At 44.5% G+C, this 21,846-nt stretch overlaps 2 protein-coding genes across 2 annotated transcripts in view; one reads left to right on the top strand and one right to left on the bottom strand.

The window, feature by feature from the left end:
- Positions 1 to 7,509: 7,509 nt before the first annotated feature.
- On the bottom strand, positions 7,510 to 13,616 carry TFPI2 (tissue factor pathway inhibitor 2). Its single transcript, XM_067292502.1, has 5 exons — positions 13,315 to 13,616; positions 13,045 to 13,224; positions 12,363 to 12,542; positions 10,914 to 11,087; positions 7,510 to 8,595 (listed from the first exon to the last, which is right to left on the bottom strand). Exons 1-5 carry the CDS (start codon positions 13,391 to 13,393, stop codon positions 8,492 to 8,494), a joined length of 717 nt encoding a protein of 238 aa, XP_067148603.1. The 5' UTR covers positions 13,394 to 13,616; the 3' UTR covers positions 7,510 to 8,491.
- A 7,220-nt stretch (positions 13,617 to 20,836) lies between these two features.
- LOC106483518 (probable acyl-CoA dehydrogenase 6) overlaps positions 20,837 to 21,846 on the top strand; it is a 91,272-nt gene continuing 90,262 nt past the window's right edge. Inside the window, exon 1 of the mRNA XM_067292192.1 lies at positions 20,837 to 20,971. Within this exon, the coding sequence (XP_067148293.1) occupies positions 20,837 to 20,971 (135 nt within the window). The remainder of the gene's footprint in view (positions 20,972 to 21,846) is intronic.

The following is a 21,846-nucleotide window of genomic DNA, read 5'->3' as shown; positions in this document are numbered from 1 at the left end:
TCTCAGGAATCTGAATTATTCCATATGTCAACAGTATTTGAAGAACCACGTGTGCGTCATGTTCTTGTTTGCAAGCTAATTAGATTACTTGTTTTGAAAGATGGATTAATGAATTAATCACAGGGTGCGGTGGATGTTTTTTCTTAATGTTCTGAGACCAGTTTAATCTGTGGGTTTTTTTTCTTCTATGTATGATTCATTTCAGAACTGGAAAACACAGAGTGGAAATGTGAAAATGATAGACATGTTTAAAAATGAAAATGATAACCACTGCCATCTTTGGCATAGCGAGTTTTCTTTTATGTTATCTAAAATTGTAGATAGTACCAGCAACCATGAAAAGAGACCATGATATGAAAGCTTTCTGTTTAATAAATCAGAGCTGAATGGCACAGGGTGTGGTTTTGGTTACACAAAATGTCAACCGACAGGTTTCTGGTTTGCAAAACTGAAACCAGAGGTGGTTCAGATCTTGGTATCTTCTTGTACTACAGCATTAATGGAAATCTACTATTTTTTTTGCCTATATTCAAATTAATTATATTTTGGGCAGCTGCTGATATTACAGAAGTCATTGACCCAAATTCATTCATCCAAAGACAAAGGCCAGCAGAGATTGGGATCTGGCTGTGGATTCTGCATAGAGGAAGACACTTGTTTCTGGCCTATTCAGCAGCTGTACTAGGTCAGACATTTATATATGTATACGCCTTTCCATTTCTTTTCCTCGTTTTCAGCTTTCCAATTCTAGACAGCTCTAGTGGGTCAAATTCTGAATGTCCTTTTCTTGATCACCTAAGTCCCTGAGCACTGTCTAGTGGGATCCCTGGCACCTGACACACAGGACAGGAAAGAGTCTAAATGTTAGGTGATGCCAAAGCATTCAGTTCTGAGGAGAACAATTCGTATGAACTATGAACAATCTGGTCTTCTATTACCTTTGAAAATGAAAGGTGGAGCCAGATTTTTAAATATATTTACCTAAATAAAGACATAGATACGTGACTAGGGAGGTTTTGAGAAAGTGTCTGGAAAAAGTGTCTGTCTTATTAGATCAATCAGAGTTAGACTGCTAGGCACTTTTAAAAATCCCACTAATCATTTACCTGAATAATCAGGGATCAGGTACCTTTACAAATGCAGTCTTTGTTTTCTAACCTGTTCTGTTTTCACCTTCAATGTGCCAGACACTCTCTATATAGGTACAGGATATGCAGTTCCTTCCCTAACAGCCTTTTTTTCCCCTCCTTTGCTACTGAAACTGAGGAAAGGACAGCCACCAAAGTACAGACTGCAAAATCTGTATTACTAGTAAAGGAGACATTGTGCAAATCAAATACATCCAACACTGTGTCTCTGACACAAGGCAGAATTTCCATAGCAGTTGATTAGGAAAATAACCATTTTTTTCTGAAAACTGAGTGACTGTTAAATGGAAACTAAACAGACAAAACACACAAAAAAATTAAGTCCTCATCATGTTTCAGAATGAGAGTATCCAAGCATCTGAAATAGAATAGGAATAAGTTCTACAACAGTGAATGTACTTTAGCAATAATGTATACCATTGCTTGATTTATCTTTAATTATGCATTGCAATTTCTCTTCTCATCTGTTCAGTCTGAATGCAATAGTGCAATCACTTAGCTGGGGCAAAACTCTTCAAGCTGTGCCTTGGTGCACATGATGGAGCATTGACTCCAGTGTGTTGATATTTATTGCATCAGCTGAAAAACAAAACAGACCTTGTTTCATGTTTTTGTATGTTTGATGGAGAAAAATATTACCATTAGGCTGTTGCTGAGTACAGTGATACACTTCAAAGGTCTATTAATACTACGTGCTTTCACCTGAGAGGCCAGACAGCTATTTGGATTTCTTATCTCTATGTTTGTACATTACCTGGTGTATGATAGTGCTGTATTATGACCATGTGGCCAACAAGTTTTTCATGCAATGCTCAGAGGGTGTAAAACAATGTTATTCTGTACGGTGAAATATGCAGCCTTGACCATAGGGATACAGTGTAATGCACAGAAAGCACAGTGGGATGGATTCGCTGGAAGGAACGGGGAAGAAGGCAAGGCTCACACCCAGGCTGACAGGCAGATGGGATGGCACGATGGGAGCCGGCAGCTCCCTGCGGACCTCCCCAGACCAGCCCTGAGCAACACACGTGCTGCAGCCCTCGCTGTGCCTTGCGTCCTTTGCTCCATTACTCTGGCCCATGTGGCTGGACCGGCTATGGGGCAGGGCTGCCCCAGCGTGCAGCCGGCTGCCCACAGTGCGGCATGGTGCCTCTGTCCATCTGGGCACTCAGCAGGGAAGGGATTTCCCCAGGTAACGGCAACGGGTGAGTACCCCAGTCTCCCCGAAAGATGGACTCACTCGGATCCTGGATCTTTCTGTGGTGTCTTCAAATGCTTATTTGCATTTCCTCAGTTCAGCTGGCCTTACTTCTAGCATTATTTTACTCTTCACTTCAGATGGTCACTCATACTCATGGAATCATTGAATAAGTTGGGCTGAAAAGGGCCTCTGGAGGTCATCTGGTCCAACCCCCACTTCTAAAAAACAGCTTCTAAGCAAACTGTCAGGTCTTGAGTTTTCTGGCTTGCTGCATGAACATTATGCAAGCAGAAACTGTCAGAAAGGGTAAAGCAGGAAAAATGTGTTAAGAGCCAGATAGGGCTCTCTACTTCTTCCAGCTTTGGATTTCCTAGCTATGCACCACAATGAGCATCACTGAACAACTTTAAAAAATGACTCTTGTGAACAGGAGGGAATCTGGAAGAGTTGTGATTACTTTATTTTCCACTGATTTACCTTTCTCAAGGGTTTAAAATATGCCCTGCCTCTTTTCTTTCCATAAAGTCATCCGAATGGGTTCTCAGTGGTTTCCTGACAGGGCCAAGGATTTTAGCAATAAATAGTTTGATGGTGTTTTATTGCTCTGAGGTCCAGAGCCCCACCCTTTGGAGCTGAAACACAGCATGTTTGTGCAAAATGCCTTTTGGTCTAAAATAAGAAAGATTTCAAGACTTTTCAGTGAAAACTTGAGAAAAAATAAAACAAAATGAGCTTTTTAAAGAAGAAAGACTCAAACCTAAACACTATTAAGTGCTCGCTGTCACATTCAAAAGCATAATTCTGTCTGCTAGGTATAGAAATATTAACAAGTCTGTTCAAAAACTGAGCAACAAAGAGTTTGATGTTTCTCTGACAGCTCCACTTCAACGGATTTGGAAAGAGCCTCTTTATTGTATATCTGGAAATCAAGAGCACCTTTCCATCAGCCTAACTACAGAGTATAGTCTGTAATTTTCTTCAGTCTCAATTTTAAAAGGAAAATACAAAAATTGAAAAAAATGATTTAAGTTTTACTTCAACCATCTGTTTACTTTGTTTCAGGTGTTTGTGGCTTTAGATATTCTATGAAAATAAGAATTTATTGAAATTTATAATGTACTTTTTATCACAGTTCAGATTAACTCAGACTAAAAAGATATAAAATTGCTATTATGAGATCAGTTAAGGAGCCCAGTTTAATTGCCAGCACAAAAGTGACACCTAGATTTGATATCTGCTAAACTTTGATATATCAGAAGGAATATTCAAGCTACTTGATGAATTTTAACAAAACTGAGTAGATTTAAAAATTCATCCTTCATTATAAACCAATCTCTATGTATCTCAATATTGCCTTATATTCTGACACTGGAGAGTCTTGAAAATAATGTTAAAGCTACAGATTTTTTAAAGTCAGAAGGAATGATCCCTGATAAAACCTAAACAAGGAAATACATTTACTGTTAAGACAGAGATTTTCTAGTGTTTTTATATCATAGGCTTAATAGCAGTTTTGGTCCTATACCCATTTGGAGATATACTGGAGTAAAGAATCGAGTTAATGTTTCCTTTCCCAAGTGAAACATATTGCTCCACTATAGAACACAAACATTCACATTGTGCATCCAGAAACTGTGTGGGCGCTGAAATAAAGGTAGGAATTTTTTTTTGCACATTCACAAAGAAGAGCTCAGACAAAGCAGATATACATGCTGCTGCATGAAGAACCCTGAACTGTGCAAGACAGCTTTTCTGCATGTAAAGGAGGTTATTATGGCCTGTGGACTTGCTCCAGGTGTTGTTGAAATCCTTTGTGGAGTCCCACGGGCTGGCACAGTGGGAACTGTACAGACTTCTTGTAATGAAGTGCATCAGCCTGTATCCCTGTAAGAGTGGTAAATACCATTTGTCATCAATTTGTCATCAATGATGATTTTTATCATCAGATTTCCCTTCCACTTCTAGAGAGAAAAGAGGGGAAAAAAAATCTTGCAACTCTTGCTACTTTCTGCTGAAGGCATTTCTACAAAGGATTCTTTTTAAACATCAGGAAAACTCAAGATTTCTCCTTATTGACAACTGCTGTTATGATGGCAAGCATGATCCTGGTTTGATAATGAGCTTTTTAATCTCTTTTATCTCTTGACTTCTTAAATAACTTTTATTAGCATAATATATCCTCTTTATCTTACTTCCCACACACAGAGAAAAATACCCCAGAGAGAATAGTGTTCATATGCATTTATTAATTATTGGGAGTTTTATTATTGCATTTCGTACACTAGGCCTTAAAAACATTAATCATGCATTATCCCATTAGAAAAGATTCTGCACACTTGCTAAGTACGTAGCACCTTACCTCCAAGAAAGCTCACTGAGCAAGAAGTTACAATTCAGCTGGAAGATGTATGAAAGAATTTAACCTGTAGTTAGTATGTTAAGGCCTTGACTAGGGATATAGCATGAGAAACTATTAGGCCTAATATCACTGTATGTTCACCAGCTTGAAGTTGGGCCCCACTAGGTGAGAAAATGTGATCTACATTGAGTTCCAGTTGTATTTAAAACCCTTCACACACAAGAGTTAAGGACCTAATAAACTGTATCGAAGAGTGCCCATTTTGTCAATATTCATCTGAAATTACTGTCAGTGTTGCCAGTACAAAAGGAATCTTTATTAAAAGGGACTTGTTTTATTCACACATAATAGATACAATGTTTTACATTACATAACTTAGTCTTTAACTTGTCCGAATGATCTCTCTCTCTTTTTTGAATAGTTCAGACATTAACTGAGAATGCTCGTGTCTCTGGCATTAATTTGGAAATCACAGCTCATGATCACATCACTTGCCTAAAACCTCAAACAGCATGCTTTTGTACTTCTTGTTTACATGGATTTTTTTGATATCATTGCTGTTCATTAGGCTGTATATACTATGATTAACATCCCTTCTCCTCAGCAATTAAGTAATTTCTCAGATGACAGAAAGTACTTTACAGGACCACCATACACTGAAAAATTAGGCTCACTTCAACAGAAGCAAGAATCTCTGTGCTAATTATCACCAGTGATAGTTATGCATAATAATTTAAAGCTTTCTAGAAAGATAGTGATGGACATTTTGCTTTCAATAACACTAATGTAAATGCATAATAATTCTTCTGGCACATCTGCAATGTGGTTCTTCCAGATTTATATCACCATAGTTAGATTGAATTTATCTAGTAGAACAGATTTCTTATAACTATCTGGATCATGAACAGCTGCCCTCAGCAGTACAGCTGACTTTAAAGCTTAGAGACCAAATCTTCCACATGTGTTCCAAGATGCAAGTTCACGGAGTTTTTTTAATGTAACCATTGTGTCTAATAAAAGATTGCTCAGTAAAATGTTCCACATTTTTCAACCTCCGCAGCTGATGAGAATCAATAGAAATGGGGACATTTATAGAAGTTAGAAATCTGACTCAAGGAATACAGTCTGAACTGATTGCCATTTTGCTCCTAAAGTATGGAATTATGAGAAAGTCATTTCTTAGTGCCAGTCATTGTTAAAATGAGATGTGATGAAAGAAACTTCTGCTTGACAGCATTAAGCCTGTGGGTAAAAAAAGTTATGTGTTTCCACATGGATTTTCTTCTTTTCTCTTTATGAAGTTTTAAATTCCACTGAAATATAAAGAAAGATGAAGCCACTCTCCTACTACTGGAATACTTTACAAAGCAATATGAGATTCTTCTTGAATTCCCTGAGTGATGCCACAGACTCAGGTAAAGAACCAGTTTATATTTTCATTTTTGTAAAGCCTTTGATATATTCCTTTGCAAGACACCACTAAGAAAAGAAGAGAAATTATGGATTGGAATGGAAAGTTAGAGAACAATGACCTTATTTGTAATGGAGTTTAGTTAAATCTGCTTATTTCAGCAACTGATGTTCAGTAGCAGGTGTGACTGTCCCATGCAAACCACTAGTCATAAGTTTCAGTGGAAGTTTACCTATGCAAGACAAGATGAACCCTACTGATTGTAATCACTGCTTCCCTCCTCTGCAATAGAAATTTGCACTGTGACACACTATACCAGTTGTTGGACACTGTCTACTACAATAAAGGTTAATTTGCAGGATGGGGTGGGCCACATCAATTTTCAGCATAGCAAAATGCTAACAGTTGACCCAACCTTGGGCTATTGTTGTTTCATCAGCAAACTGAAAAGGGAAGTAAGTCATGAGTCATAAAATGCTGTAGATGATAGAGAATTATTTAGATTAGTCAAAGCCACAGGAGTCTGGAGGGATATTAGAGTAACCTAAGAACATTAAACAAAGCAGTGCAGTGGCAGCTGAAATTCATTGCAGATAAATAAGAGATTAAGGTATTTACCTGGAAAGAAGGACAAATTATACAAAGTGGAATAGCTTCACCAAGAGAATGAAAGAAACTCCTGTGGCCTTCTCCTGTCCCCCCAGTCCTCCAGAACATGGTCGTTAGGGAACCCTGCAAGAATTATAGCTGTTTTAGGCTAAATTCCTGTTTGATATCAGGTAGATAAGGGATTCAAATTCAGACCGCTGATATTTCACTGACTGCCCTAGCAATAAGCCCTCAGATTTTGAATGATGCTTTTATACAAGAAAAGAGAAAGCATGTGGGGCAGCTGCATTATAGAGACATCAGGAAAGTGGCCACTGCTGCATTCTGGAGGGGAGTCCAGTCCATAAAAAATGCTCTCACTGAGCCCCTGAGGTGGAACAAGCAGAAGAATATCAAATTCTTGGACCCCTTCCAGGACAGCTGCAGTTCTAAGCAGAAATGCTGCAGACGTAATTGGTTATGCTTAAGCCGGCTATCTTCACAAATGCTATTCAGATAGCGCAACAACAAACAGGAGACCCAGCAGCAGATAATCAACTTAACTAAGCATCCCTTGAGATCAACTCCTTATTGAGCCAGCTGAGCCATAACAACTGCTGGGAATGAATGAAATTGATGCAATTTACTGACTTTGTTCAAACAAAGACCTCCGTGGGAAGTGATTTAAGAGACAGCTAAACTCTGCTAGAGTCATAATTAGTAAATAATAAGTTTCATTAAACATATTGATCTATGCAACTAATTCAGGATAATTAATAAAATCATATGACAGAACAAGCTCTATTTTTTCCCCAAAACATTTTATTAACTTTTGTTTTGAATTCATAATAGAAAACATTGTAGGTAAAAATAATTGGAATTCAGACATGGCTCAAATACAAAACAAAAGAAGGTGCAATATTATCACTGGAGGCATAATCTAACACAAGAAATATAATAACACCTCAAAAGAAGGATTACATGAGATTTGCAGAAGCTTCTGCTTTTCTGCTGTTCTTAACAGCCCCTCATAAACACAAATATCAAGATCCTCAGAAGATGTAAATTACTGTTGCTCCATTAAAATCAACAGAAATTTGCTGATTTATGCCAGGTGAGGATCTGGAGTATAATTTTGTGGAGATTTCAGGTGTCATGAAAAAGTAATGCCTATGTTTACATTTTAATAGTTGAGTAGCTGATCGATTGTCTTCTTCAGACACAGATTTAAGCTTATACTTCTTTCATGAAGGCTTCTGAAAGCCTTGACTATGAACATGACTATAAAGGATAGTCTACTCATATGATAGTGCCAAAGTATGTTTAATGGCAGAGCTATAAACTTCTGCACACACCTTTGGAAGGTTCCATTTCTTTAGCAAGCAGAAAATGCCAAAAAAATCCATGGTAGGGACCTTGCATTGTACTCTCCTTAGTTATACTAAGAGACTGTAAATTTTTCAAATCTTAATTGATTTGTAACAGCTGGAATATTCTCCCAAGGCAGTAGTAAAATTCCACCATAAAAACATGGAAATTTAAATATTTGGTTTTTACCAAAGTATTACTGCAAATACAACAGAGCAGGAGAATGAAATTTAAGTTCATTCTTCTTCTATTAAATGCAGTTCTTCTTTCTAAAAAGTAAGTTGGAAAAATAGCAGTTCTGAAAGACAGAACTATTTGTTGATGTATTTGTTGATAAAACTGTATGGAAGCTATATTACAAAAGAAGAAAGTTAATTCAAAAGAAGGTGTTTTAAACATTCATATGCACACCAGATTTAAGACTTCAGGTTATATGTCTGAGGTTTTTTAATTAGTTTTCTCATCATTTTTCTGCGGAGTAGATTTCTTGGCTTGTTGATTCTTGGTTTCTGACTCCCTGCTGCGAAAATAAAGGAAGCAGTTAGGGAAACAGTATGACAAAACAGTTACCACTTTATTCTTTGGGTTTTTTTTTCCCTATTATGCTATTCAAGCAGTTGAACAGATAATAACAACCATATTAGAAGTTGTAAAATATGTTCTGGGCTCCCCATTCTCACACACAAGGTTTCTAATATGTCCACCTTTGGCACCGAAATTTTATTTTGCTCCTCTTTTCCTGAAAAATCACAGTTTTTCTAGCTGTCCTAGTGTGATAGCAGAATGGAAGTCAAGATACTTCCACAACTGCAAAAAAAAAAAAAAAAAAAAAAGAACTATTACCATATTTCTTTGAACAACATGGGGACAAAGTTTAAAATATACCCATGGAAAATGAAGAGGAAAAATAATTTAGGCTTCCGCACAGAACTGGGTTTCACACAGAAGCTGCAGAGTGGTCAGAAACAGCAGTAAGGGTTATTTCAGCTTATGAAGGCCACGTGAAACACGTGCAAGTGCAGTTCAGGATACAAGTACTTGGCAAGACTGAATCTTTGTCTCTATGCTACCGATTTGCCTACATGCAGAGCCCCTAAGGTCAATTCCCAATCCCTTCCTTTTCACCACAACTCTTGTGTGTTAAGGTTGTTTATTTTCTTTTCTATTTTTTGTACTTAAATGAATCAGATACCTGTTCACTCCAAAAACTATAATCAGTTCAAACATATTTACACAAGGAAGGTCAACTGAATTCAACTCTAGACTCAAAAAGATAATGGGAAAGATATTAGGGATGAGAAATATGGGAGCAGGAGAGAAGGAGCGGCTTAAGTTGCCTTAAAGATCTATTTAATGTTGCTGGACACTCCCAAGTTATAGAAATGAATATGTATAGCTCAACATTAATTGGCACTAATTATGCCCTTAACTATGGGCTTTGGTTGACCAAGCCCTACTGAATTTTGAAATCTGCAGATTATTGAAAAAGCTTACAACTGACCCCGTATGTTTTGCTATCTATTGCTCTAGTTATGAGACAGATATTTCTTTACTTCTTTTTTCCACAGAAGAAAGAACTGTCAGAGTGGATGTGGCTGCACGCATGTAGGGGCAGAGCGTGCAGGTGAGATGCTGACGAGGTAACTCCCTTCCTTCTCTGCACGCTGAGCTGGAGCCTGGCCTCACCATCATCCAGGAAGCCAGAGATGCAAATGAGGTAGTCACAAGCATCTCGGGTAGAGCTTGCATGCCATTAAAGACTCCATTATAATACTAGAATGGCAGAGACACTCAGACTCGTTGCCCACAAAAATATTGCTGCCATGAGTAACTGGCAGACAATATTTTTACTTCTGAGGACTGTGCTTGGGGTGAAATTCCAGCTGCGCTGAAGTTCTCAGGCCACTGACTTTCAGCTCCAAAAGTTGAAGAATCAGGCTGTTACTTCCACATTTCCTCGCTTAAATCTTTTTACTACACATTAAATACTGCACTAGGGGAGCATATCCCATGTTTACAATGAATTTAATTTTTTGCTTTTTCTTTCCAAAGACACATGCTAGATGCAGCCTCAATTTTTTCCCCTTAGTATCAATTTTTTAAATATTGTGCTGTTTCTTACAAAGAAAGTCTGGTTCCTGAGTACTCCTGGGATCAACATGTTTTTCTCTCTCATTGATTTACATATCAAATTAATTAAACTAGAGTATTAAGCCTCGCACTAGCTGGTATGAACATATTGTTGCAGGTAAAAGCAGAATTGTTTTGACTTACAAGCAGAGCCAGTAGCTGATTTCAACAAAACCATTTAAAAAAAAACAATTATCATTCACTCCCTTTCCCCCCATGGCCATACAAACAGTTGATTCAGGACAGCTGATGAGGCAGAAATCTTTAGTACTGGGAATGGGAAATCGGAACAAGCAGCAGGGAACCAAGAGATGGTAAGCGCTTTAAAATGCTAAGGAAAAAGTAAACTGATTTTTACAGCTCACTCTAGTCCTACTTAAAAATATCTGGAAGAGAGACCTTGATTTTTGCAGGTACTGAACAGTTTGAAAATTGATTCCTTGTGGCATCTAGTAGGTTAGACTTTTTTAGTGTGCCCTCCTCTACCATACATTTTCAAATGGTCTTACTGTCTCACATTGCATGGTTCTTGTCAGAAGGATTTAGTGTTGCTCCTCAGTTTTCCCTGCCCTTTAAAATTACTGAGTCAAAAATGCAAAAACTATACATTTGTAAAAAGCCTAGATGAGTAAAAGAACACTCTGAACAGTAGTTACTGGTATTTGGGTTGGTTGATCCGCTTTTGATTGAAAAAATACAAAATCTTACCTTTTCTACAGACATTGTAGCAATCTGTTTCAGTAACGAAGTTATTGGCATTTCCACCACAGCCGGTATATTTGAACTCCTTACATGTTTTGCTCTTGCTGTCATAATAATAGCGAGACACAGAAGAAGAACACAATCCTTCATCCTTTGGGCTATAGCATAACAACGGACCAGCTAAAAAAAAAAGCAGGGAGAGAGAGAGAAGATTTAGGTAATCTCTGTGTCTGGCTTCTTAAAATCTACCCTACAGCAAATTTTGCAGATAAACAGCTCTTGTTCCCATTGAAATACCTTGACTGTTACCAATGACTTCAGAGACTTGCTACATCTTATTCTCTTCAGTTATGAATTCGCAGACAGCAACAGACAGTCCCCAAAATAATATTACTAGTGCACAAGTGAAATTCAGCAGCTTTCACCACGTGTGGTGCTATATGTTTGACAGCTGAGATGTTCAAACAATCTGGACCAAAGTCCAGTTCCATATATGTAGGAATATAATAATGATTCCAATGGAACTACCTCTGTAGATGATAGAGGTAGTATTTTATTTATTCTTTCTATGCAAATCCTGTCTATAAATAAATCTCTTGCAGCAAAAACTGCAAAACCCACCATTTTCCTCACAAGAATCATTTTACCTTTTGTCTCAACAAAATTTTACTTTTGATGCTAGAAACCTTTTACCAGTTTATTACATGTGCAAGAAGGAAACTAAAAATAATTTAGCTTTCACCTAAGAAAATGTTGCCAATCTGTCATCCACCAAAAATAACTTGTCTCATTAAGCACTAATAAAGCTCAGGCAGTGATAGTTCTGGTACATTCTGGTAGCCCTCTCTTCAAAGACAATATCTTGCACTGGATATTAATCTGGTGTTTATGACAATGTTTAGATATTCTCCCCTGCTTGCAGTTCCTATCTCTCTTCTTTATACAGTTCGTACAGAGAGACAGTGAAGAGTCACTTCAGATGAGGCAAAGAACTTTTATCAGGAGTTGAACTGACAAGTGTCAGAAACCCAAGCAACCTAACAACATCGCTCGCTCAGTCTTGAAATTTAGAAAGGCACTCTCCACTTTATATTATTTCACTTCCCTGAACATGACAGCCACAATATCTCATACATCTGCCTCAACACAATGCATGACCTTATCTCCCTTCAGATTATGCATGTACACTTCTTTAGAAGTCAAGAGATTGGTCGGGTGTAGCTGTGGGCATATTTAAGGTCACAATATTAAATTAACACAGTATTTTTGCTCTTTCAGTAACAGACAGCTGAGACAAGCAACACATGAAAGTCTGCAGACAATATAAACATCTGTTTCACAGAAATCTTCAAAAATACCACTGTAAGGGTATCCAGAGGAAAATATCAAATAAAATATCATCTTCATATCACTTTCAAACCATCTATTTTATTAAAAACTTGGAACAACCATTACTTTTCTCTGGCAGACAGTGGTCCACACAAGACTGCACATTCTTGAAGTTGTTGTCATTTCCATAACAGCCACCATAGATGAACTCCTCACACCTCATCGAGCTCAAATTAAAGGCATATCTTCTGAGATGACTTCTGCAAGGTCCCCCGTCAGCCTCCATCCGGCAGAATTTAGGCACTTCTGCAACAAAAAGAATTTCGCCCTCAGTATAATCCACCCTTCACGCACCCCATACTAAACAACATGGTAGGTTACATAAAGTGTTAATATTCTGGTCGTACACAAGGCTCAACTTGTCCAGCTGCCTCCGTTCTTTAACAAAGTGGGATAAGGTATACGGGGAGAATCCAATGCATTATTAATTAGCAACTAGTTATAATATTAAATTTAAAAGTTAACACATAAATCCCCCATGCCTCCTCTAATACGACTCTCTGCGTAGGCTTGAAAGCAGCGAGGCAGCTACCGCAAGCAGGGGGTAGAGGAGCCCCTCGAGCAGCGCAGCCTCCCCAGGCTCTCGCAGGCCCCCCGGCTGCCCCCCGGCCCGCTGCGCGCCCGGGGGGAGGACAGCCCCCCGCTGCGGACCGCGGCGCACGGCGGGGCCGGGCGGCGGCGGGAGCCCGGGGGCGCCCCGTCGGCGCTGGCCCCCGGGGGCGCGCGGCAGGGCCGGGCCCGGACTCACTCTTGATGGTCCAGCAGGTCTTCTCGCAGTCGTCGGCGGTGAGGAAGTTGTTGGCGTTGCCCAGGCAGCCCCCGTAGCTGAACTCCTGGCACGTCTGCGTGTACCTGTCGTAGTACCAGCGCGGCACCAGGGCGCGGCAGGGGCCGTCGTCGTGGGGCAGCAGGCAGGCGCGCTCCTTCTCTGCGGGAGACACAAGCGCCGGGGCTGAGGCCACCGCGGCCCCGGCCCCGCGCAGCCGCCCGCGGGGGCCCGCGCAGCGCCCGCTCCTACCTGTGAGGGGGCGCGGGGCCAGGGCCGCGCAGGCCAGCGGCAGCAGCAGCGCGGGCAGCGGGAGGCGGCCGGCGGCCATGTCGCGGCGGCGGCGGGCGCTGGGGCAGGCGGCGGGGTCCCGGGAGCGGGCGGCGCTGCCCGGCCCGACGGGAGCGCTTTATATGCGCCGAGACGGCTTGCCCGGGCCGCCTCCCTCCTTGCGCATGTGGTGGGAGGAGAAGGTCTGATTCAGCGGGGCCGCAGTCCCCGCTGACCCGGCCGTCACCCGGGCGCGGCAGGCTGCGCGCCCGCGGAGCACCCCCGCCGCCGCGGACCCGTCACCCGGGCGCGGCAGGCTGCGCGCCCGCGGAGCACCCCCGCCGCCGGTCCGCGGCGCCCCGCGGGCGGCCCCGAGCGCTGGTGCCCGTCGGGCTGTGCCGCTCCGTCCCGGCCGGCGGGGGCTGGCGGGGCTCCCTCCCCCCCCCCCCCCCCGGTCGCATTACGGGATGACAGTCGAAGAGCGTTTCCTGTTAATCACGGAGAAATCCGGGACGGGGCGTCAGCGAAAGTCCTCTGTCCCCTCTGCCGCGGCCCCGCGGAGGCTGCTGCTGGTCTGCAGCCTCCGGAGACAGGGGGCGGCAGGACCCCGTGCACCAAACACGGCACCGTTGGCAGGTCGTAATCAAGTCGGGTCAGGCACAGGCCACTTAGCAGGTACCACTAGAGATAACACTAATTAACCCGGGTTATTAGTTTAATAACACTATGTATAACACTAATGAAAGCCAGGGTACTGTCAGTGGGCTTGGATTCCTGGAAACCCCGAGGGACTGAACGGATGAAACTTCTGAATAGCTCAAAGAGAGCTGGATTTCAGGAAATATCATGATTTTGTTTATTCTGTAGACTTTCAACACTGCCAGGCAATCCACTGTGATTTGGGGGAGGAGGGCTGAACAGTGAGCAGCATGCTTTCCCTGTCTAATCTATTAGAGCTATTACATTAATTAATGTTTACTCCAGGTTAAATACAGTAACAGAGATAAGAGTAACTGCAAATTGGGCACCCAGCTCTCTGTAGATAACAATAAACTAATCTGATCCCCTATTGTTCTCCTCCACTCCCTTTACAGGGAGTTGGACTTCAATCCTTCAGGCAGCCACTGCCATTGATGTGATTGCATTACAGTCCCATGGAAATCTGTGGCCTGCAGAAAAGAAGCCACAGTCTGTACAGGCTCTAAGAAGGAGGAACTTCCTAGCATCCTAATTTCTTTCAGGAATTGACTTTCTCTATACTTTTCTATATTATTCTATATTTTTCTTATATATCGTGGGAGATTCTGACCAGATTTTATGTTCCATAAAGGCAAGAAAGAGGAGCAAACTTCTATAAAACCCTATGAACTAGATAGCTTCTAGGGGGATATGAATAGCACCTTCACCCCTCTCTTTCCCAAAAGTTCCTTTTTCAGAATCTCAAATTGACAAAGGATAAGTGAGTGTCTTAGTGACAGAAACCAAACCCTGGTACAATTTGAGGTATCACCACAGGACGAATCTGCCAGGATTTATAGTCTTATTGCTACAACTGTTAATAACAGATGTCCTCATTTTTTTAGTGGTTTTGTTAGGCTTATTAAGCACAGTGGCTGTAATACAGCTTAGGTCCCTCCAGTAGAAAAAAACACATTTTTAATTTGCAGAAAAATCAAAATGCCATCTCTCTAATATTAAGAAAGTCTCAGGTGATTTTAATATGACTAGGCTGATGTCCTTTACCATTCATCGGATTTTGTTAGAATTGCAAAGAAAGGCATTCAAATATCATTTTAAGCAAAAGCAGCAAAATGAATGCAGTCACGCAGATGTCAACTTCCATTTTCTCTGTACACACACATACAAATCAAAGTCTGAACTAAACATAGCTATCCATCAATACTACGGCACAATGCAAAATATTTACTTAGCTGCTGCTTTGCTATAACAGCAATGAACTTCACTTAGAATATGTAAGTATTTGTAAAAATATCTGAAATAGTGTAATAGTTAACATCACAAGTGGTCATTTGGCTTAAAGTATTACAGGCTGTTGGGAAAAAGTCCTTTATCAACTGCAGTCAGCAGAGTTAGACATGTCAGTAATGTTCTGACTCCCTTCTAGATTATCAGTACCAAGCTGCTGTTGTCCTTCCCATCCTCACAGCGCTCTATGTATCACCCTCGGGTCACTGTGGCCCCACATACCCCCATCTCACCCATGTCCTCTGCCTCTCTACACTGCAGTATTTCCCCTCCCAGCAGCAGCCCCTGCTGCCCCGCTGCCCCTTGCGCCCTGCCATCCCTTCCACGCAGCGCTCATGGCAGCCACGGGCCCAGGTACTGGTCTGCAGCACGGGCAAAGGCCGCGCTGATCAGCCACCAGCTGGTTCCAGCTGTTTTGACTGGCCCGAGGACCAACAGCTGGCGGGGTTTGGGGGTGCAGCTGTCAGTGTAGTTTGTGGTGGTGTAGAAATTGGATACCAACAGCTAGGGGGTGCGGGGAGATAAAAGCTGGAGGGGCGGGAACAGGAACTGTTTTTAGTGAACTGGCTAAAACAAAACAAAGACAAACCCCAAGAACACTGTAGGAGCAGCACAGGAGGAGAAAGGGCTAAATCTTAGTGCACCACTGGCAGCTGCTTACATCTGATGGGTAGGGAGAGGAGGAGGAGAAAGGAGGGTCTATATGGATATAGCCCGAGGTTGAAGGAGAAGGGACTGCCTGCCTTTGAAGTGCCAGAAGGACAAAAGGACGCACTCACGCAGGCCTGTTTTAAGGGTTGCTCCAGGCCTGCAGCTTTGCTCAGTGTAAAGGGATGTGGCTGTGTGGCTGCTGCCTCCTGGTTTGGTATGAAAGTGACTGTCAGGATCAGAGACGCCAAGTGCTGTACAAACATGCATGGAGGAAGGCCCACACATGGGCCCTGTTCCAGAGCTTTTAGCCTCTTATTTGGGATCTTAGACCTCAAAAGTACATGCAGTAAACCATGGAAATCACAGGAGAATTTCTTAGTTCTTTCTTGTGTTTTCTGAATCCATCACTTCTCTTACAGAGTGTCCCGTTCTCAGCACCCGTCATAACTCCATGAGTCCAGAGATACTCTGCACAGGCTGGGCATGGCAGCCCTCTCACGCAAAGCTGCAACTCTAATTTACAGATATACCTATCAAAGAAAGTCGGCTGTATCTGCCATTAATGGGCCTGGCTGGCTGCCTGGATGCTTGACCTGAAAGCGGTTCCTTCCCCTCTCTGCCTTTTAGTCCAGTCCCTTCACAGTTTTACTGCATAAGTATCGGGAACGTGTCTGAGCAAAACACCTACTGCTGCATTAGCCCAGCACACTGTGCGAGAAGGTTCTGGTCCATGAGCATGGATCCCAGGAGCTCTGGTTATACATGTGAAGAAGAACCATTGTGAGGGAAAGGGGGGGCAGAAGAAGGCGACAGGGGAGGAAAGACTTAAGTGCTGGGCCAAAGCACTCGGCTGAGCTCGCTGCATTGTCCCTGCAGCAGCCGGGGGCGAAGAGGGAGTGGAGGGGAGAGGCGGCTCAGCGCCCCAGAGCCCCCCAGCTCAGCGCCGTGCCTGCAGGCTGCAGCCGGGCAATGCGGGGGCCGGGCCGGGGCCGCCCAAGCCCTGCCCGTGCTCGCAGGGCCCCCGGGAGCGTCCCGGCGCCCCGGGAGCGGGGCCAGGGGTCGGGCGGCTGCGGTTAATCCGGTTAGGGGGGATTACCGCGGCGGTTTAAAGGCCGGAGCGGCGTGGAGAAGGGGTGCCAGCAGAGGAAGCCGCCGCCGCGGGGGAGCGGGGCAGCCCGGACGGCACCGTGTGAGTGAGCGCGAGCCCGGGGGCGGGGGCCGCCGTCCCGCCGTCCGTCCGGGGGCTCCGCGCCTCGGCGCCCTCCTTGCCCAGAGGTAACCTTTTGTCCTCCCTCCTTCCTTCTCTCCCTCCCTCCCGCCGCGCTTCGGCAGTGTAGACGATGCCAGCGATCAACATAGAGGATCTGAGCGAGAAGGATAAACTGAAAATGGAAGTGGAGCAGCTCCGGAAAGAAGTGAAGCTGGAAAGGCAGCCGGTGAGTGACGGCGGCGCACGGGCCCGCGGCCGCCCGCCCGCCCGGTGCGGCTCGCTCGGGGGCTGCGGCCGGAGCGGGGAGAAGCCGGGTCCCCCCCCCGGGGCTGCGGGGGCCGCGGAGGGGCAGCGGGGGCACGTCGAGCCGCGCGGCGGGGCGAGGCGCGCCGGCGCAGCGCGGAGCCCGGCCGGGCGCAGCCGAGGAGCCCGGTGCCCGCGGCGGCGTGGGAGAGACACGGGCAGCGGGTTTTCGGCAGCGGCTTTGCACGCACCCCGGGCGCGGAGAGCCTCCGCTATTTTCAGACGAGCGCCCGGCCGACACGCAGTTTGCGCCGACGGTCCCTGCCGCCCCCTTTGCGGCGCTGGTGAAATAGCCGCGCGCGCTCGCACCGCGAGGGAGTGCGGGTCCCGGTCGAGGGGTGGCGAGGGGCGGAGGGGCGCTGCCCGGCGCGTCGAGGTTTCTGCTGGGTGCCGGGGCGGCGGCGGGGCAGAGCCGGGCCGAGCTGCCCCCGGGACAGGCACCCCGGCCGCCTGGCCGTGGTCGCCGGGGATTTGGAGAGAAAACGTGCATTTCGGGCCCCGGAGCAGCGGCTTGACGTGCTGGCTCCCGGGACGCCAAAGAGAGAGAAATTTGGGCGGCAGCGCGACCCGGAGGGGGGCTAGCTGCCCTGGGCCAGGCCCCAGGATAAAACTCTTATTAAATTGCATGCTAGCAGAAACGAAGACTACATCTAAATGACCACTTCTATTTAGGACTATAAATGCGCTTATGTAATGGTATCAGTGGAGCTACTCATGTGAATTACATTCTTCAGATTCAAAGTTTGCAGGTCTAGGAATTTAAACCAGAAAATAACAATGCCACAGTTATGTTTTACTTAAAGATCAGTGATGTATAATGGTATGGGCCAAAGCTCCAGCAGTACTGATAGCCAGACACTGTCTAAGCACTATAGGCATTTAGATCATCCCTCAGAGTCCCCACGCAACTGAAATACACTCTGCAGGATACATAGATTTCGATTTTCCTTAGGAAAAAAATAAAAAAAATAAACTCTTGCCTAAATATTCTGAATAAACCAAAAGGCCGACCTTTTTAGGGAAATCGATATTTTGGAATCATTTGTAGTAAAGCACAAACAACATTCTCAATTTTACCATTGCACTATATAACAGTTTCACTGTATGAGAATGAAGTTTGGGTTTTAGATGTCACAGTTCCCCAGTATCTGTATAGTTGTTATGAATACATGGAAATTCAGATTCCACGCTTCTGTTCTTGACAAAAATATAAATGTTTAGCCAAAGTCTTCCTGACCCCTTTCTCCTGCATCCTACACATTTACAGCACAATGAGGAAATGTCCTTTTAAATAGTTTTTTAAATTAATAAAAATATCCAGATGGGTATATAAGCAGACTTTTTTCGTTATGCATGAAAAAGATACTGAAAGTGTTGACTGAAGTAAAAGAAAGCCCAGTCCTGCATATACTCAGGAGCACAACTTACCTATAGCAAAAAGTGCCCCAGTTTGAATTAACAGGTTGGCTAAGAGTAGAAGAACAAGGCATATGTGTAATAGGATTTGCAGGTCCAAATTCTTCTCTGCTGTGTGATAGATATAGGTAGTCAGATCTTATTTGATGCACCTTTCAGTTAGGAATTAACTTAGAGTTCTTTCTAATGGCTTAAGGCATAACTTTTCACAGGCCATGGTCTGTTGGCCTCTCATAGAGCAGGTAAATTCATTGATTCTCATTATAATTATACCTAAAGAGTAAAATACAACTAACAAAGAAAACCAGGGGCCTTAAATTAGAAATAATAGCCATCTTCCAACCAGGTCAACAGATGGTTCCTTCTGCTGACTCTGCTTTACTGTGTCTCTGCAGGTATTATTAAACATGAAGGGAGGAGGTGGGGAAAGAGCTGGGAACACGTCCTCACACATTTCAGATATTTGAGCATCAAAGGACAGATTCTGCTACCTTAGGGAAGAGAAATGAGATGTGATTGATTAGGGATCTCCGGGAGTCTGTGGATCTGCTTGTCGGTCCTCATTCTCCACAAATAGTGTTACAACACTTGCATTCCCATTTCAGATAATGCAAACTAAACCCATTTCTCCACTCATGGGGTTTTGTGGAGAAGCACATCATTGCTATTTTGCTATGAATGTCATGCAAGATACCATCCATATTATATTTTTTCATAACACAATAGGATATTTTATTAACCATTGTTTGAAGTAACCCCAGGTAACCTGTAAGTAAATTGTCTTTTCCATTTAATTCTTTACTCCCATTCAGCACATAGTTGCTACTGTATAACTACATGGAGACAATTTCTATCACCTCAGTGAAAAATCATTATTGAATGTTTTCTTTGGGAAAGACACAAAGTTATACTTATTTGGAAAACAGATACCACACTGTTGATTGAAATTTTACTGATCCTGAAGCAGGATGTCATGATGGTATTGAGGGGGAATTTTTGTGATCCTCAGTTTAATATAACTATATTGGTTAATTTAAAAAAAAAAATGGAAAATTACCTGCCTAGCAACTGCTGTTTCACATGGCATATAAATTTCCGGTGATATTCACACATCCTGTGAATATCAGTCTCTGAAAAAGTGTTATCTTAAGGAAGCTGAGTGTATAGATGCCTAGTGCTTGCCATGTGGTCAGATCGTTTATATTTAATGGGAAGGTAAATAAGAGGGGGGGGGGAGTATGAATTAACTATTTTGCTATTCTGATGTGCAACATAAGTTGTGGGTATAATGCAGAAACTTCTTTGTTCCTTCACTCAAGGTGTCCAAGTGCTCCGAAGAGATCAAGAATTACATCGAAGAGAGGTCCGGTGAGGACCCCCTGGTGAAGGGTGTTCCCGAGGAAAAGAATCCCTTCAAGGAGAAAGGCGGCTGCGTCATTGCATGAGAAAATAAACCCATCTGCAACTGGAGCAGACAGTGTTGTACCTTTAGTGAGTCACTAGCGTGTCCTCAGTTCCGCTGGTCCTTGTTGAACAAGTACAGGAGCGGATTTTTTTTTCTTAAAAAAAAAGAGGAAAAATCTTAAAGCAGATGAGGCCCTCGTGGGTCGCTCCCTAGGGTATGGCTGTATCCTGCTCTCCGACATCGCTGTGTTCCTCCTCCCGCAGCAGGGACAGGCCCTTTCGCTTCGTGCCACGCTAACGCCGTTCGCTTTCATCGTCTGTTTATCGGTTGCTTCTTGGCTGTTACTTGGAATTAAAGAAACCTGCCTGTAACCCGAGCGCCTGGGCACCTGCTTGCTGCGCGGGAGAGAGGCCGGAGTGGGGGCGGCGCGGCGCGGCGGGGGCGCGGGGCAGCGGCAGGGCGCGGGGCGGTCCCGAAACGCCCCCGCGCGGGCGGAGCGCGGCGCGGCGCGGCGCGGCGCGGAGCGGGCGGCCATGGCGCTGCTGGCGGGGCGCAGGCGGGCCCGGGCGCTGCTGGCCGGGGCGCTGCGCGGCGGCGGCGGGCGGCGGGCCGGAGCGCGCGTGGCCGAGACGCCGCAGCACGGCGCTTTGCGGGCGGCCCTCCGCAAGGTACCGCGGGGCGGCCCGGGCGGGACCGCGGCGCGGGGGAGCGCCGCCGCGCAGCGGGGCGGCCCGGGCAGCGCGGCCTCGCGGCGGCAGCGGCGGCGGGTATGCGGAGAGGTTGAGCGGAAAAGACGTTTCAGTTTCTGCTTGTCACGTCGTAAGCGGCAGCCTGGCGGGCGGCGCTGCCTGGCCGCCTCTGGGCCGCCGCTGCGCGGGTCTGGGAAGTCCTGAACGCCTCCAGAGGTCTTCAAAACTTTGGTCTGTCAGTGCCTGAAACCAAGCCTTGTGCTGGCCCTGCTCACCACGTGGAATAGCGACGTGGAAAAACGCTGTTCGGCTGTGTTGGAGCAGGCTGGGCGGGTGGATTGAGTCCCGCACGGTGACATGAGGTGTGCGGAGAAAGTGTCCCAAAGCCTGTCCCGGGTGTGTCCGGGGTGACGGGACCTCCCCCCGAGCTGCTGCTAAAGGCGGGGGCAATTCCTGGTTTTTCTGGATGCAAAGCCCGAGAAAAGGCAGAATAGAGCCACTTTGTCACCGTGGTGTTTCTAGGACAGGAGTAATAGACAATTCCTGTAAAACTAAATCCCCCCTCGGGAGAAATGGAGACATTTCTGGTAAGGTAACATGCAAATTGAATACCAAATGACAATCTGGTGTTGGTGAACCCTGTATATTCCTAATGGTGAGGTCCATGTAACCTGTAAAAGGCTGTGATAAAATTAAGCACATCTGTCAAAACTACATAATTTTTTTTGTTGTTTGTTTGTTTTTGGTGGCAGGAAGCCATGTGGGTAATGGAGTATGCTTGGGGGTGGAAAAGCTGTGGAGGAAAAAAGCCATGGGTATGAGAAATTCACCTTTAAACTATGGACTGATGAGTA

The sequence above is a fragment of the Apteryx mantelli genome, chromosome 2, assembly GCF_036417845.1.
Source record: "Apteryx mantelli isolate bAptMan1 chromosome 2, bAptMan1.hap1, whole genome shotgun sequence".
NCBI classification, from domain to species: Eukaryota; Metazoa; Chordata; class Aves; order Apterygiformes; family Apterygidae; genus Apteryx; species Apteryx mantelli.
Note: the sequence above shows the minus strand (reverse complement) of the source record. Positions and strands in the feature narration are given on the sequence as shown.